This window comes from Chrysemys picta, chromosome 1 (genome assembly GCF_011386835.1).
Source record: "Chrysemys picta bellii isolate R12L10 chromosome 1, ASM1138683v2, whole genome shotgun sequence".
NCBI classification, from domain to species: domain Eukaryota; kingdom Metazoa; phylum Chordata; order Testudines; family Emydidae; genus Chrysemys; species Chrysemys picta.
In genome coordinates this window covers 165,095,129-165,111,391 of record NC_088791.1, presented here as the reverse complement: position 1 = coordinate 165,111,391, position 16,263 = coordinate 165,095,129, and the positions used below count along the sequence as shown (strand labels likewise).

General features: G+C 39.9%; 1 protein-coding gene across 22 annotated transcripts in view; it reads right to left on the bottom strand.

Moving 5' to 3' along the window:
- Positions 1-16,263, bottom strand: part of EPHA3 (EPH receptor A3) — a 469,948-nt gene that overhangs the window by 32,685 nt on the left and 421,000 nt on the right. For all 22 annotated transcript variants that reach the window (XM_065588996.1, XM_065588965.1, XM_065589035.1 and 19 more), the window contains 2 exons: positions 10,839-10,900; positions 7,365-7,574 (listed from right to left, as the gene is read on the bottom strand). In XM_065588996.1, the coding sequence (XP_065445068.1) occupies positions 7,365-7,574; positions 10,839-10,900 (272 nt within the window). The remainder of the gene's footprint in view (positions 1-7,364; positions 7,575-10,838; positions 10,901-16,263) is intronic.

Genomic DNA, 16,263 nt, shown 5'->3' with positions numbered 1-16,263 from the left:
ATGTAGATAAAATGTAGGCATCCCAGGACCACGGGAAATAACAGTAAAGTACAACTTACAGTACAAGTCCAAAATCAAGATCATTCTGACTGGATCTTGTAGAAGTCACCAGATGTCAAGGGGCAAAAATTAGTCTGTGATTGAAAGGTAAGCACTTCATGGAGGGGAGGGAAATACATAGTTTAGCACAAAGTCCTTACCTGACATCATCTTAAAAGGGAAAAAATATCCAATTAATAAAAATAATGGCATTATTCTCCAATGTTTTAGAAACTACTGTATTAACATATGAAAGACAAATTCAGTAAAACATCAAAAGTTCCTTTTTTATGCACATTTTCATTGGTTTTATGAAGAACATATGCCTATCTATGCAAAGTTAAATTCCATTGAAAGTGAAGAGCTTTTTTTCCTCTCCTAAGCATCTACCATAGCTCTGTTCATGATACTGAAGGCATTCATCTATGCATTGGGGGTGAAATCCTGGGACCACTGACTTCAGTGGTCCCAAGATTTCACCCTGAGATCTTAGGATATAAGAGTTACTTCTGAGAAACATACAACTCCTCTGCTCCCCTTTCACAATACCTGACAGTTTTATAGAGGTACAAGTATATAAGAAGCATAATAAATCTACATTACTTAAAAGCAAGTGATACAATACACCATTTTCATAACCAGATGGGACTAGGACCTGCAATGATACAAAGTGGAATATTTCAACTGCATGTTGTATGGAAGCTATTATTCAATCAGCGCAGTATATGTGAGGAAATTCTGGCACTAATTTCAAGTCAAAAGCAACATCACATTTGCCAGTTTTTCCTGCAGAACTACAAATTCATGAAAAAAAGGAAGAGTCTAAAATGTAATGAATGTATTTAAAAAAATGGGAAACAGTAGAAAATAAAACTGGAAAGCTAGTTTAAAACAGTTTAAAACATTTAAAGTTCAACATTTTGAGAAAACTGAGCCATCTTAGATCTAAATTCCACAGAAAACATTTAATTTTTTTTTTCAAAAGTAATACTTTAAAATCAAACAATCTCTCATATGTGACTTCAGTAAAACTGAACTTAGAATTTTTATGCACTCATCCATTTTTAGAAAAAACCATACAAGCTACTCTAGTTTTAAAAGCCGGTGAACTCAGTGATTGCTCAAGTAGCAGAATCTTCCCCACTCCTTCTCTCTCTCTCTCAGAAATGCTTGTCTGAGTTGGAGATTACATGAACACCAACAGAACACATCTGGTTAATTTTTATGATTTACCCATAGCAAAGACGTCATATAACTTATGGTTAATCATGCAGTAGACTAAATCAAACATTTTCTATTAAGCTATGAAACAAAAATGGGCATTTGCCAAAGCTGGGGCTTCTTACTTACCAAAGCCCCTGCCATTAACACAGGCAAAACCCTGGCTAATATTGTTGGGCTACTGTTCTTTAAAATTAAAAGCAACTGGGTAAAGTGGAACACGTAGAACCAAAGTTCAGAATGAGGACTCTATAACTATGCCTACAGAAACGTGCATGCGGATGTCATGCCCACAGAGACCCACCAGTGCATGCCAAAAAAAAAAATAGGTGTAATCAAGTGTGTAAGTATGTACATGCATGTGCACGGTTATCTATTGGTGTCCTATTTTTCCACTTATTTTCTGAAGACAAAGATCCATTATGTACACTTCCAGCACAGTCTCTTTTTAAATGTAACTAGGAAAAAAATAGCAAGCTAGACTCTTTCTGCCCCTGCATCCTCCTCTTTCTTTAATTTTTAAAGAAAAATGTGAAGATGAACCCCAGGATTGTGAAATGTGTGCACCCCACCTTAAGCACTGACAGCAAAGCATTGATTTGGCCAGCACAGCATAAAACAAAGTAACCAAGAGAAAACAAAGGGCTATTGTGGGGACCTATCCAGGCATGTCGAATAATGCCATGTCAGACAGTGTCTGAGTCACTGGGGCAGTTACACGTGTGTGGGAGTATGTCATTATTTTAGAATCTGGCAACATTTTAAGACCAAGGGTTCTTAGTTTCCTGCTATGTCAGTGTGAGTTTGACATTATCATACTGATGGAAATTAAAAAAAAAAAAATACTGAGGGTAACCCACCGGATCCCCTAGTAGTAACATAATCATGGCCCTAGCCTCAAACAAAGCCACAGGCTTATTAATATGATCATATGAACAAAAAATGAAAAGCACTAGCTCAGCTAATTCAAATGGCTGAATGCTACTATAGCTAGTGAATTGACTATATAATGTTACAGCACTATGGCACACTATATACTGTAACACACTTGGATCTGATTACCTAAAAACGTATATTATTTGATGCTATTTATTCTCTCTTTTCCCTCTCTCCTTAGCCCACTACAGCAGGGGTTCTCAAACTGGGGGTCGGGACTCCTCAGGGGGTCGCAAGGTTATTACATGGGAATCGCAAGCTGTCAGCCTCCACCCCAACCCTGCTTGCCTCCAGCATTTATAATGGTGTTAAATATATAAAAAAGTGTTTTTAATTTATAAGGGGGAGTTGCACTCAGAGGCTTGTGATGTGAAAGGGGTCACCAGTACAAAAGTTTGAGACCCACTGCATTACAGTGACTTTCAACTGCTACACTAAGTTTATTTCTTAGATTTTTTTTTGAAAAATACACCCACTTGAAGTTCAGGGAGACTGTGCAAACATTCGTTGATTGACAAGACATACAAATTAAGACCAATGTCCAAAATATAACATCCTCCTAACATCTAGGTCTGAGATCTGCTGTTGTGTGCTGGAGCAAAAGTGTCAGTAGTAATTGAAAGTTTTGTTTGCTGTCAACAGAGTTGTGATTCTTACTGTATCTGAACTGTGAAGCATAAATCTGCCGAAACTAAACAAAGCCTTCAATTTATTTTGAGTGAGTCTGCTACTCCAGCACACAGCAGCTGCTTTCAGGCCTACATATCCCAATCTCGTATTTTGATTTATAATCAGTTAGAAAGCGACTGTCACGGATACTTGACCAAGTGCCTGGGAAGAAAGGAATCAAGAGAAACGGATTTTAACAAACGGGTTAGAAGAATTTGGCAACAAAAATGAGAGGGCAAAATCCAGACCCATACTCTATAGGGTCACATGACAGGAGAATCCGTGACGTATTGGGCACGAGGTCAGTCCAAGAGCCATCTAGCTGGTACAGGACAGAATGGCTCACAGTGGCTGCTGGAAGCCTGACCAATTCCCTTAACTAGCAGAATGTGTTTCCCCTTGTGCATTAATGGACATGATGACCAAACCCATGAGGTAGTGTCCTCTTGAGTGGTAGGTGACAACCCTACCCTGTAACTCTGTAAATGCTTAGGGGAGGTGAGATAGAGCAAGAGAGGCTTCCTATGGTCTCACCCTCCAAGGCACCCACACAACACAGGGCAGGATTTAGAACTATGACTTCAGAGAGAGAAAGAGAGAGACTAACAGTTAATTGGACTGCGTTCTTCAATTAAATGTCAGGCACATTGGTGATGTGCCTAACTATGCATTTAAATAGTGGTCCAAGGTAGTCACTAGTCTAGAGTATATAAATATTACGTATCTCTGAAGCACAACTATGGCCCTTATACAAGTGTGATCTTTACATTGGTCTTCAGAGGATTTGCAGAAGCGTGAGTATTACCGATTACCTATTTATAAAGACTGTAAAATTATATTCCTAATGGAAATGTAGATACAAAGGCCCTGCTCCTGAGAAAAGATTGGCCCAAGTGTATGCCAAGTGACTGGGGCTTAGCACAGAGGGTCTGTACATGCACAGGGGCTCTGCCTGGATGAGTTCTCTTTGCAGGACTGGGGCCTGGATTATCAAACAACAAAGTCACTTAAGATATCTTATTTCACTATCTGAAAGCGAACATTTGGAAATATGGTTACAGCTTTGATTTCTTTAGTCAATTTCAGAAAGCTTCTGAGTAACTGCTGCCCCTCACTTTAGCTGGTAAATGCATCAAAGTCTATGGGACTATTCCATTATTTTAAAACTTGGTCCCTTTTTTTCCTTCATATGAAGTTAGTGGCTGTGAAATCTCCTGGGATTGACAGTCTAGGAAACAATCTTCTATTTAGCTAAATAACCAGGCAGCAGCAGTGCAAACATTCCTTCTCTTTGCTAATGAGCCTGAAACGGAACTGAGAAGGACTCAGGGTAAAATTTTCAAAAGCGACCAAGTGACTTCACTGTCAATGAGACTTAAGTGCCTAGATCACTTTTTGAAATGGAATCTAGACACTTTTGAAAGTGTTACCCACACGTTGTAGATGTGTGAAGATAGTTTTTATATACATGCCTGTTCAATCACTGCCCTCTCTGCTGAGACAGACAGCAAGAATGCCAGCTACAGAAAAAAGTAAATGGTGGCTTTTGTAACAAATGGCACTCGCACCTTCCAGTGGGCAACCACCAATTCATTTCACCTAGAATGGTCATCACACAATGGTAACTTGTGGTCCTTACTGACCTGGACTGGATTTGTACTGGCAGCACAGAGCTTTGAAACTCCTTTATCTTATCACCAAAGTTTTGTGACAACCACCAATCCAGTTGCCCCCTTTTCACCCAGATTCATATGAATTTAAAGTAGCAGCAGAGGCACTCTGGATTATAGTAGCAGGGAAATCAAATGAGGATCTAAACAATCTCAGAGCTAAACCCCAAACAGTGATGTCTTAATTGTGAATGAAGTGACTTCCCCATCTCTGGAGTATGCTTTCTGATGCCATTTCAAAGGATGTTTATACAGTCTCCCATTTATCCTGTGAATGAAATTAGATGTGGTCTAGATTCTATTAAGAGAGTCTAATCATGTTGGTACCTTCCTGCAGTAGTTTGTGTTTGTGCCATAAATGGCAGATGGGGTTTATTGAATGCACATGAGCACGCTTTGCAAAATGGTTTCTTCACATCTGATTTCTTTATCTAAATGTAAATAAGCAGAGAGACACAGAAAGGAGGTGAAGAGTAGACAGAAAAGAAGACTTCAGCACTCTCATTGGAACATCAGATTTCTGCATTGGCCAGAAATTCCAGTATCACATAAATCTCTTCTCCATATTTCCTACCCAGGGAACCTGCAACTCACACACTTCAGCACATACGCTTCATATTCAATAAACTCACTTCCTTTATAAAGCTTTTTGCTACACTGTCTGATGCACAGCTATTTCTCCCCAGGCAACTTTTTGTTCCATACCAGGGAGTCACAGGTTTCTTAGGTCTTAAAGTGGCCATAATGTGGCTTGCCTTGAGCAGTAGCAGCAGGCTCCAAAATAATGAAAAAATGGCCAAAGGAAAATTATTGCCCTGCCCCTTTAAGGCTTTAGAATGGAAAATGGAAAAGGCCCAGGCTTTCCTCAGCTCTGGGTCCGTGCCATGAGTTCTTTGGCATGCTCTACTCCATCTTTACCACAAACAAAAAAAGAAGTAGCAGACAGTCTCATCTCTATGTCTCTTCAGGCAGAGTGCAATCAAGAAGGCAGACAAGAGGCACTCCACTCCTTGGGGGTCTCCTGGCTCTGGTAGGCTCCCATATCTGCTCATCCTTAGGCTGGGAGTAGAGGGTGGGGGAAAAGTTCCCTTTCCTTGCTCTTGAAAGAATCCCTTTTCCCTTCCTGTTCCTTTTCATCCACCTCGCTGAGGCCAGGTGAAAGTTCTCATACTCCAACAGGCGGGCAATACAAATTATGCAGGGATGGGGAGGAATCCTGCAGTGCAACAACCATACTCAGAAGTGATCACCTAGAATAGTCATCACTGAAGGACTTGATTCACAAAAATCTCAGCTTGGTGGCTAAATGTGCTTGATTTCACATAAGCCCTCCCTACCCCCAGGACCAGATGGTCATGAATAGAGCTGGTCCAAAAATTAGCTTTTAAAAAAAAGAACATTTTGGAAAATATTTGTATCGAATTTTTTTAAAACATTTTTTAATATTTTGTATGTTCCTTTTTTTCTTGTTTCTTCTTTCCATTCCTTTTTGGTCGCACTCTCCCTCCCTCCCTCCCTCCCTCCCTCCCTCCCTTTGTTCCCTTTTCCTTGTTTTACATTAAACTGATTCCCCCCCCCACCCCCACCATGAACATTTTTTGGCTTTTCAGAATTGAAAATTCTTGGGGGGAGAGAGAGAGAAGGAAAGTAGGACCTTTCCAGACGTTGTACGATGCAAACAGATAAACTTCTAAATTTCTGCAAAATTCTTTTTCATTTTTTGACCAGTTCTAGCAATGAACTACCAGTTTGTCTCTAACAATTTTTACGGTGGCAAACCACAAATGGAAAGCTTTGGGTTTGAATCCCCTCTCACTATGCTTTCACATACCGTTATAGTTTAATTGATTTCAATAGAGTTACTTCTGTTTTTAACTAATATAAGTGTGAACAGAAGAAAGCCATTCATGTGCAGTTAACTGCCTTCTAAGCTGTTCCATTGAAGTCTCATTTTCTAGCATTTAATCAACATGTATTTCTCTGATGACCTAACTCTGTTAAGATAAAAATTACATTCATGTTTGCTATACAATCATCTGCATTAAAGGGCAATCTGCTATACCATTCCCTGCTGCCTCCCCTCTGCCAGAACCTTTCACTGCTGTGGTGGGGAAGGGCTTCAGCAGTGGAGAGGCACCATGTCACTACACTGCTAAAAATAACAGTGAAAATGGGGGAGTCACTCAGGGGCGGCTCTAGCTTTTTTGCCGCCCCAAGCATGGCAGGCAGGCTGCCTTCGGCGGCTTGCCTGCGGGAGGTCCCCGGTCCCGCAGACCTCCCGCAGGCATGCCGCCGAAGGCTGCCTGACTGCTGCCCTCGCAGTGACCGGCAGGGCGCCCCCCGTGGCTTGCCGCCCGAGGCACGTGCTTGGAGCGCTGGTGCCTGGAGCCGCCGCTGAAGGCAATGCTTGGGTGAGAAGAGAGCCATATAAGATACGTACCATAAGGTTCCATCAAGTCTTTACTCACCTAAACAGTGCCTTACTGTCTACACTGCTGTTTATACCCATGCGAGGGGGGCGTGCAGTGTATGTACTCTATTTATCACCATAAGTGAACGTGCAGTATAGACATATCCATAGAATGATTTGCTACCAACTATAAATGCAGACCTATAATTTTATACTTGTATCTTCCTTGACAAATGTGTAGGAATTGGCTGCAGTGAGCTCACCAGCAAGTCTAACCAGCTATTGATCAAATTTTCCCATGCTCTATGGTCCATGTGCCCCGGTTTAGGAGTCTTGAGGTCACATGTAGTCTCAGGCTGCACTTCCAGCACCCCAGTTTTATAGCTATAATTAAGAAAGGTATAAACATATGAACTCACTCTGGTTGTGTAAGCAGCTTCTGGGTCATCCTCCAATACACGAGAGAGGCCAAAATCCGAGACTTTGCACACCAGATTACTATTGATGAGGATGTTACGGGCAGCTAGGTCACGATGGACATAACCCATATCTGACAAGTACTTCATGCCAGATGCTATCCCTCGAAGCATGCCCACTAGCTGGATGACTGTGAACTGAGCATCATGTTTCTGCAAAACACACAGAATGCATGATTAAGAGACCGATTGTACAAGTTCACCATGCACAGATTTTCCATTGAAGTCACTGGGAGTTCTGCACATGGAGGGCTCATAAGACAAAGACCCAAGATAAAAACCATCCATGAAAATACTGTAACCAAAGGAGAATAATCTCTAAATCAACTGGAGGCAAACAAGGGACAGGCTTTAATTTCAGATAAAATTTAGCTGTTCCTGTGTTTATTCCCACTTGAATTTCACTTGCCCAAATATAAGATAGGTGCAAATGTCAGATAAACCTAAACTGTATGCATACACTGAGGCTAGGATTTTCAAGGCAGCCAATGGGAGTTAAACACAAAACTCCCACTGATCCATCCATTAGGAAAATTCCTGCCTTAGACGGCACAATAATATAAGTTATATGGATAGAGAAGCAATTTTAAAAATTGCAGATGTTTATCTGACTCAGAAATTGCTAAGTGCCATCCAAATTTGAATTTGTTCTCCAAAATCTCTCTCAGCTTCAGAATCAAAATCACTATGTCACCATTCTTAGGCTGAAAACCAATAAATGCATGCATTCGTAATTTGGCTAGGTTTTCAGCCCCCAAGCTCTTGCTAATGGGTGTTGCTTGTAAAAATATAGCTTCCATCTTGCTATGTGAATCTACATATGACCAAAAATAAAATGTATTCAGTGATCAGCTTTCAAATACATTAACCCCCCACTCCTGCAGTCACATCAGTGCGGGCGGCCTCTGTGCCTCATGAGGAGGCTTACTATATAAATGGGACTCTTCACTCGCACATGAGTAAGACCACATGAACCCGACTGAAAGACAGGGCATAAGTTTTACTTTTGACCATTGTTCTCAAGGGATAATATTGGCTGTGTAAACATTAGCTGAACATATAGCAGAACTGGCACTGAAATGGCAGTCAAGTGTTTGAAAAGCCCCTTGGCATTCACTTTCAGAGTGAGACTCGTGGTTGGAAAGGATGCATTGGCATGGAACTTGCCTTAACTTTGATGACTTGATAAGTTAAAATACAAATTTCAGTGAATAAATTAGCAAATAGAAATCAGTACACTATATCTGAAATACCGTGCACCAATGAACCGGTTAAATTGCATTATGTATATAAGGTAGGGCATGATGTAATTGGCCAGATTGGGGTCTGAACAGTAGGCAGTCTACATTATTTATCATTTTATAGTGCCCTATAGATTGCTAGCTGCTGCACAGAGAACACAAAGACAGGTCTCTGCTCTGAAGAAATCACATTATCAATAATGGACTGCGCAGGCAAATGAGCATATAACATACCCCAGGGATGGGAACAAGGACAAGTATTATTAGAATAAGATTGTACAGGCACTCTCTATAGGCCTGAATTTGTATGAGTGATTCAAGCTTTTTGTTTAATTTAAGTTTTGCAGGAAAAGCATTTTTTGTAGGGACAGAGTTTTAAGGAGGAACTCTGGAATGAGATGAGGGTGGAGTCTTGCTAAACTGAGCTTGGCATAAAGGGGCAGCATGGAGGAAGACACTGAGATGCTTGTGAAAAAAAGAGACACAAGTTATGAAGGAAGGCCTTGCTGGTGGAGCAGACAGCATGGATAAGAATGCAGATCAGGCTGAAGATATAGCTGGGATTGTGTGATGCAGGGCCCCGAAAGCAAAGACAAGAAGTTTAAATGTGATGTGCAGTGCAAAGGAACATGAGGGAAGGCGTATGAGATTATAATGTACATAAAGTGGTCACCCATTAAAAAGTCTGCATTTGAAAAAAGAGAGATAATGGATACCAATGTATGGCACTAGAACTGGTTGGATGATCATATTTTTTGTGCAAATATTAGGCTAAAGGGGTATTTTGGTGGGGAATACAGGTACAGGAGGATCCCCGTGTTTTCCTGAAATGTTTCAAAACTGGTTCGGGGCAGTTCAGAGTGATTCAAGGGATTAAGGAATTGAGCACACGGCTAATTTAGCTGTGTACGTAGGTGCAACACCACCATACTCTTTCCTTTGCAGCTTTAACCTTGCCACTTTATGGATATGTATTGTTACACAGTTTTTAATCGGGTGAGTGCATATTATGATTTCTGACAGAACTTTGCTTCTGATTCAGGGCATGATCTAAAGCCCACTGAAGTGGAGTGGGAGTCCTGCCATCGACTTAAGCAGGTTTTGGATTAGGTTTTCAGGAAATAGTGTGGAACACTGAACAATACAGCAGACTAAAATCACTGAATTATATGTAACAAATACTTGAATCAGCGTGTGTGTATATATCAGAGCAATCATTGGTCTTGCAGCCTTGAATGACCAAAGTTTTATTCAAGGATTTTTATCCTTATCAAAGGTATATAATTCGAGATAGATTTATTACATGAGATAGATTGTTAATACAATATTTATATGCATTTCATATGCTTCAGCAGACACCATAACATATGCAGTATATACAGAAACAAGAGCTGATAATAGATCTCCTTTTGGGGTTTAATGTCTATTTCAGTGTTATGAATTTGAGGGATAGTGTCATTCAGCCATGACAGACCCAAGGCAAGGTCCGTAGCCAGAGTTGAGGTCACCCTAACAAATGAAAATAAAACCAGTGCTTCTCCCCAGGAGTGAGTTTACTTCTGGCACACTAGTTGTTTTGCCTCGTGTAAATCTTGGTAACACGGGGAGCATTCAGGTTTTGTCAGGCCCATTACCAGCTTTAAAAGAGAAGGAGAATAAAATAAGCAAAACATTGCAGGAGTGGGGAAAGAGGATGTTCTAATAGCGCTTGGCAACACAAAATTTCTACACCTCATGGTGAGAGGTTATTCTTTAAACATCTTGCATTTAAACTCTTGGCTCAGCATAACATTATTTGGATAGTGTTTGGTATGATGTATAGGCTACCTACCAATATCAGCAAGCATCAGCGCATTAAAGCTATTAATTTAGTCCTCATAAAAACAATTTACAGTTGTAATTGCTAGTAAATCATTCTTTTCCCAAAGCTGGAATGTACTAAATAACATTTCTGCTTTCTTCAATAAATTCCCGAACAAATCTGATTGTAAAGGGTCAAAACAGAATACCAGTCTTCTAGATGCCTTTGTGAGCACACGATAATCCACCCCAAAATAAAAGAAACAATGAAAGATACAACATGGGACAAGAGTTATGGTGACTGAGAGTAAAGCAATAGCAAAGACAAAATGATGACAGGACAAGATCAACACTGTGCCAACAACCTTGTACTTACTCGGAGGAAGCTGTCCAGAGAGCCATTCTCCATATACTCAGTAACAATCATAACCGGTTTACCTGAAAATAAATTAAAAGCACCAAGTAAGCATTTAAAGAGAAATAGAAAATTCACAATACATGAAAAATGGTTTATGTGTATTTAAGAAATTTGCTTCCAAATGTTTTTTTCCGCTAAATACAGATTGTTTTACTTTTAAAAAGAAATGAAGAAGAAAAAAAAGAAACACAAAGATAGGAAGGTTAATGCGACAAATACAGCACTCACAAACAGTAAATGCAACTCCATTGAAGCCAGCGGCAATGTACCCACTTGTACCAGGGCTCAATCTAGCCCCATTTGATTTGTATCCGTTCATGTATAAAGACATAAGGTGTAAGTATTGGTATTTCTGCCTTGAGTTATCACTAAACCCTGGTCACACCCAGTGATGCAGAGCCCATAATAGGTGCTCACATGGTAGTGAGTGTGGTTAAGGATCATGCACAGAACAGAACATTAGAGGTGCCCCCATTCAGGAGCATCCCTATTGTGTGTTTCAACATTCTCTCTGATAACACACTGGCTTTGATATCTTTCCCCCTATTTATGATAGGGTGGATTCTCTGATCAGCAAAGTCATAAAGTGACAGGAGAAGGCCAGTGGAGAATTCCCCCTGTGCATAGAAACCCTCTGCCAATGAACAGACTCTTGCACCAACTCTTCCACCCCCTGCACCGCAGTGTAAGAAGAGGAAGTGGGGCAAGGCAGGTTGTGAAGCCACAGTGGAGCTCCACTTTGACCCATCTGCCATTGTTGTAAATTAGAGTTGTTCCCCTATAACTCTGATACGTCTCCCTCTGAATCCAAGTGGAGCTTGGATGTGATTGAGAATCTGGCCCTATATGTTGACTTTATATTGCAGCAGGGTACTCTGCAAAGAAACAACTCCACGCTCATGCTGACTTCCTCTTCCATCGCACATGATTTCAAGTCTCTTTGGTCAGCTCTGGTCTGAATTATGACCTGGGAACCCGAAAAGCCACTAACTAATCCACTTAGCAACCCATGTAGCCTCCTAGGGGAAAATTCCCCTTTCCCCTGTTTCTTAGAGTGTCTTCTATAGAGCAAACAATGCAGCAATCAATACATGGATCAGACTATAATACATTAAAGAGCTTTAATTATTAATAACCATATCATAGTGGCACGCAATTTATCTAGACAATGCACTTTATGCACAATGCGTTCCTACCTTGTTAAAATAAACCATTTACAATATGCTTGAAAATCCCTTGATTTACTGCCAAAACCATTGCTAAATGATACCCTTTACATCGTTACCCTTTACACATGGAGATACAGTTTGAGTCTAAGGAGTATGACACATAAGATAACTAACAATTACCATAAACACAGCACTAGGGTGTGTATTTAGCAAGGTAATGAAGCATATGGTTAATTCAAAGCATGAAAGTATTCCCATTAGCTTCAATGAGACTATTCTGTGCTCAAAGATAGGCACGTGGATAAGTACCATGCCCAACTGTGACCTAAGCTAACCAGCATTATAAGCAGATACCAAGTTCCTTGATATGAAAAACGAACAAGTACTTACTAATCCCAAGCATTCAAAAATCATGAGTCAGGCATCAAAAACACCTGAGATTGGCTTAAAAATCATAAGATTATTTTTTTTTTAAAATGGGTTCTTTCTATTTGCCTTCTGGTTTCTGAACCATTCTGAACAATAGTAGAACCTTTAAAAAAAATGCAAGCTGAGATTCTCATCTAATCAGTTGACTCCAGAATCTCGGGCTTTAAGAAAAACACTAAAGACTGGGACAAAATCATGAGAATTGGCAACACTGATGATGATACCCCACTAGCTGCCCGGAAATCCTCTCTCAAGCACAGCTTCCATAGCACTGAGACCTTGTTTTTCTGGCCAGAACTCTTATTTCAGGCAGGCTCCTTCAGCCTTATCTTGCTGCTCTTCATGGCTTGTCTGGTGAGAAGGTGCCACACAAATGAATCTCACCTCATGAAGTTTTCCTGACTTTACCCTGGTTTTTCCTCTTGACCCATCCCTTAACCTCTCACTCATCCACAACTTCTGGTACTGTAGCTGAAGCCACAAAATGGAGTCATGTATATGCTCCCCTTTTAAAATTGTCTTAAAATTTTGCATATATTTCTCTGTTTATATACAAGAGTACCCTACACCCCAAATTGTAAGCCTGACTAAGATACACTTTCAGTCGTTTACAAAAAATGATTATTTCCCCAGTGGATACAATGCACAGTACAGCTGGTATTAAATATCCTTCAAAAGTTGGGAAATTCAGTGTGTACTACAATTTGAGCTTTGTAAAACCATTCTTTTTGCATCAAAATGGGGACTTATGTGGAATTTCACATACTAAAGAGAGATGAATAAAAAAGGATAATATAGTGACGTTTCTAGACAAAAGTCACTGTTCTGTTGATTTAATATCATCTATGTCTATGTATCCTGTGACCGACTCAGTCGTACAGGGGGTCATTATCATGACATTTCAATGGGCAGTTACTTTGATCCCGGTGGTGCTCATCTTCTTTCTGGGACCCATGTGAGGCAGAGCAGTGCTATTATACCCATTGTACAGACGGGGGCAGAGACACAGCAAGGCCAAGTGACTTGTGTAAGGTCATACTGGAAGGCCATGGTGGAGCAGGAAATCAAAGGTGGGTTTCCTATGTCCCAGGCCAATGCCCCAACCACAAGGCCATCCATCCCTTCTTCATATCAACCTATGAATTTTATTATTTAATAATGCTTTCCAAAGTTTGCTTTATCTGCCCTTTTGCCGTGGAGGAGGAGATGGGTGAAAGTGGGCAATGTAGATATTAAGGGAAATGTATTGTTATTTCACATGTTGTGCAAGAAGACATGGGAATTTAGAGGCATGACAACAGCTTGCATAGTATTCACAACCATAGAGCAGCTTCTGAGGGCTTGTTTACCTGGGGGACTAATGTGCACTATGGGAGTGTGATTTCTAATGCACACTAGCTTTTGTGCATTAGTAAGTCCATGTAGATTCTGCTGGTGAGCCTTAAAGGTTCTGTACTATGGTTTAATGTTGTGTTGGTTGAAAGAACACTTCGTTCAAGTGCACTAGGTAACCTTTAAGGTGCACCAGCAAGGTCTCACGAACCAATGAATGTGTAACACATTAGCGCTGTTTAGAAATCACACCCCTGTAGTGATCATTATCTCACCACGTAGACAAACCCTAAGGGTAAGCAATGGCTCCACCTCTCAACATGTTATCTACCATAATTAAGTGCATGAGAATCAAAAAGAGAAAGCTCCACAAATGGTAAAAATTAAAGCTGGTTGGAAACTTTCCACTCAATTGTTTTTTCCCTCCAAAAATGCTATTTCCACAACATTGAAATTTGCAACAGGGAAATTTTTAGATTTTACTTTAAAATTTTTGTTGGGAATATCAAATTGAAATATTTCATTTTGTTGAACCAAATCAAAATATTTCATTTGGGGTCAGTACAACAATAATCTGGGTTCACCTGAGCCATCAAAGTGATTTGTGGGAGTTGTAGTTCGGGGGCTTTGTACCTTTATTCCCTTCTATGACCTGGGTTCCCTGGCTGGAATACATTACATGAATCATGGCAAACATATGACCATGGTGCATCACAACAGACATAGTTTGTCTCCCTGTATCTCTTGCTATAACCGGGGTGGACAAAATCTGTGTGTCCACAACTTTGACCTTGTATTCAGTTATTCTGCAGCCTTTCAGCCTGTTGAAGAGAGAGAAGAATCTAGGCTCTCCAACAACCTTCTTTTGATTGTTTTCAATCAGGTTGTCAACAAGGTACAGTAAGATAGAGAGCGAGAACACATATGCGAAAAGCAAACAGTTGTTATTGGTAACACTAATAGCCAAGTGTTACTGATAATCTATGGAGACTGACAATATCTCTACAAATTCTCAGACTAAAATGTAGTGTAGCATCAGAACTGGGCTATCCACAAAGTTTATAGGATAAATTCATGCTCTTATGAAACTGAAGTATTGTATCATCTTCAAATGCCTGGTTACCAGACAAATTCAATTTAATGGTGTGTCAGAAGTCTGAGATTAGTTAAGGCAAGAAGGAAAACCTTTCAAATTATTAAAATAACATCTCCCTCTCTTATTTGTCCTCCCATATGTTGAGTGCATCGAGTGCAGGTTTTCACCCACATTCAGTTGGAAATCTACATGTAATCAGAAACATATGCTCTAAAGCAAAGCTGCGTACTTTCAAAGGAACATTCTGCATTCATTTATCAAAATGCAGCCATTTATACACGATAACAACTTGTGTCAACAGTGTTTCAGAAATTTATTATACTAACAGGCTACAAATTGCTGTAAATTATTAGTAAACTAAGGAGAACATGTGTGCTGGCTATTAAGACTGCTGCCTATAGGGCACCCTTGAGACCAGTGTAGAAGGAAAGTTCTGAACAGAAACAAATATGAAACAGGGGAATAATTCAGTGCTGGAACAAAGAATCGAGGTCTTATTTAGCTAATGCATCTCAGCACATCTCCTGTGTATTGTAAGGCACATTGCCCCATTCTAGATTCCAAGTGGTCACTTTTAGATATGGGAGTCATTGCAAATTGCTAGGTGTTGCTTCAAAGGTTATAATCAGTATGAAAAATCAGTTCATTGCTAAAGGCCATCTGTCAAAAATATTTTGGTTAATGAAAAAAGGGTCACATTGTCTATTTATCATGTTACATATACTGGGAATGATCCTGTAAATTCTCCATAAACGGACCCTCCACTGCCTGTATATCAACTCCTATTCATTGCCTGAAGAGTGCCTAGGACACCGTTAAGTGCTATATAATTGCTATTAAATAATGATTATACAGTATTGCAAAATTGTCATTAAAATGTACCAGCCCAGGCAAATATGTACCTAGGCAGAAACCTAGAGGACAGTGTGTCTTATTTAAGTATCTTGAATAGTGTGATATAAATGAGGAAAATAAAGGGCTATGGATGAATAATTAAATAATATTGTGTGTGTGTGTGTGTGTGTGTGTGTGTGTGTGTGTGTGTGTGTGTGTGTTCGTTCCACTGCCTTGATGATTGATTATAAATGGAAAAAAGATATTTTATTTGCCCATCCAAAAAAAAAAAAAAAATCACTCCTCCAGAATGGATGTGCAGAAATTTGTAAGGCTTCCAAAATACACATACAGGATCTCCATGCATGGTGAGGTAGAAGGACAGAATCCATTATTTTTCCCCATTTATAATCTCACTATTCCAAATATGTAAAGAATATGCTATATTCCGTAGGTCTCTGCTGATTTAAAAGCATAGGAGACTCAAATCTTGCCTTCTCATACTTAAATATGACCATCTATA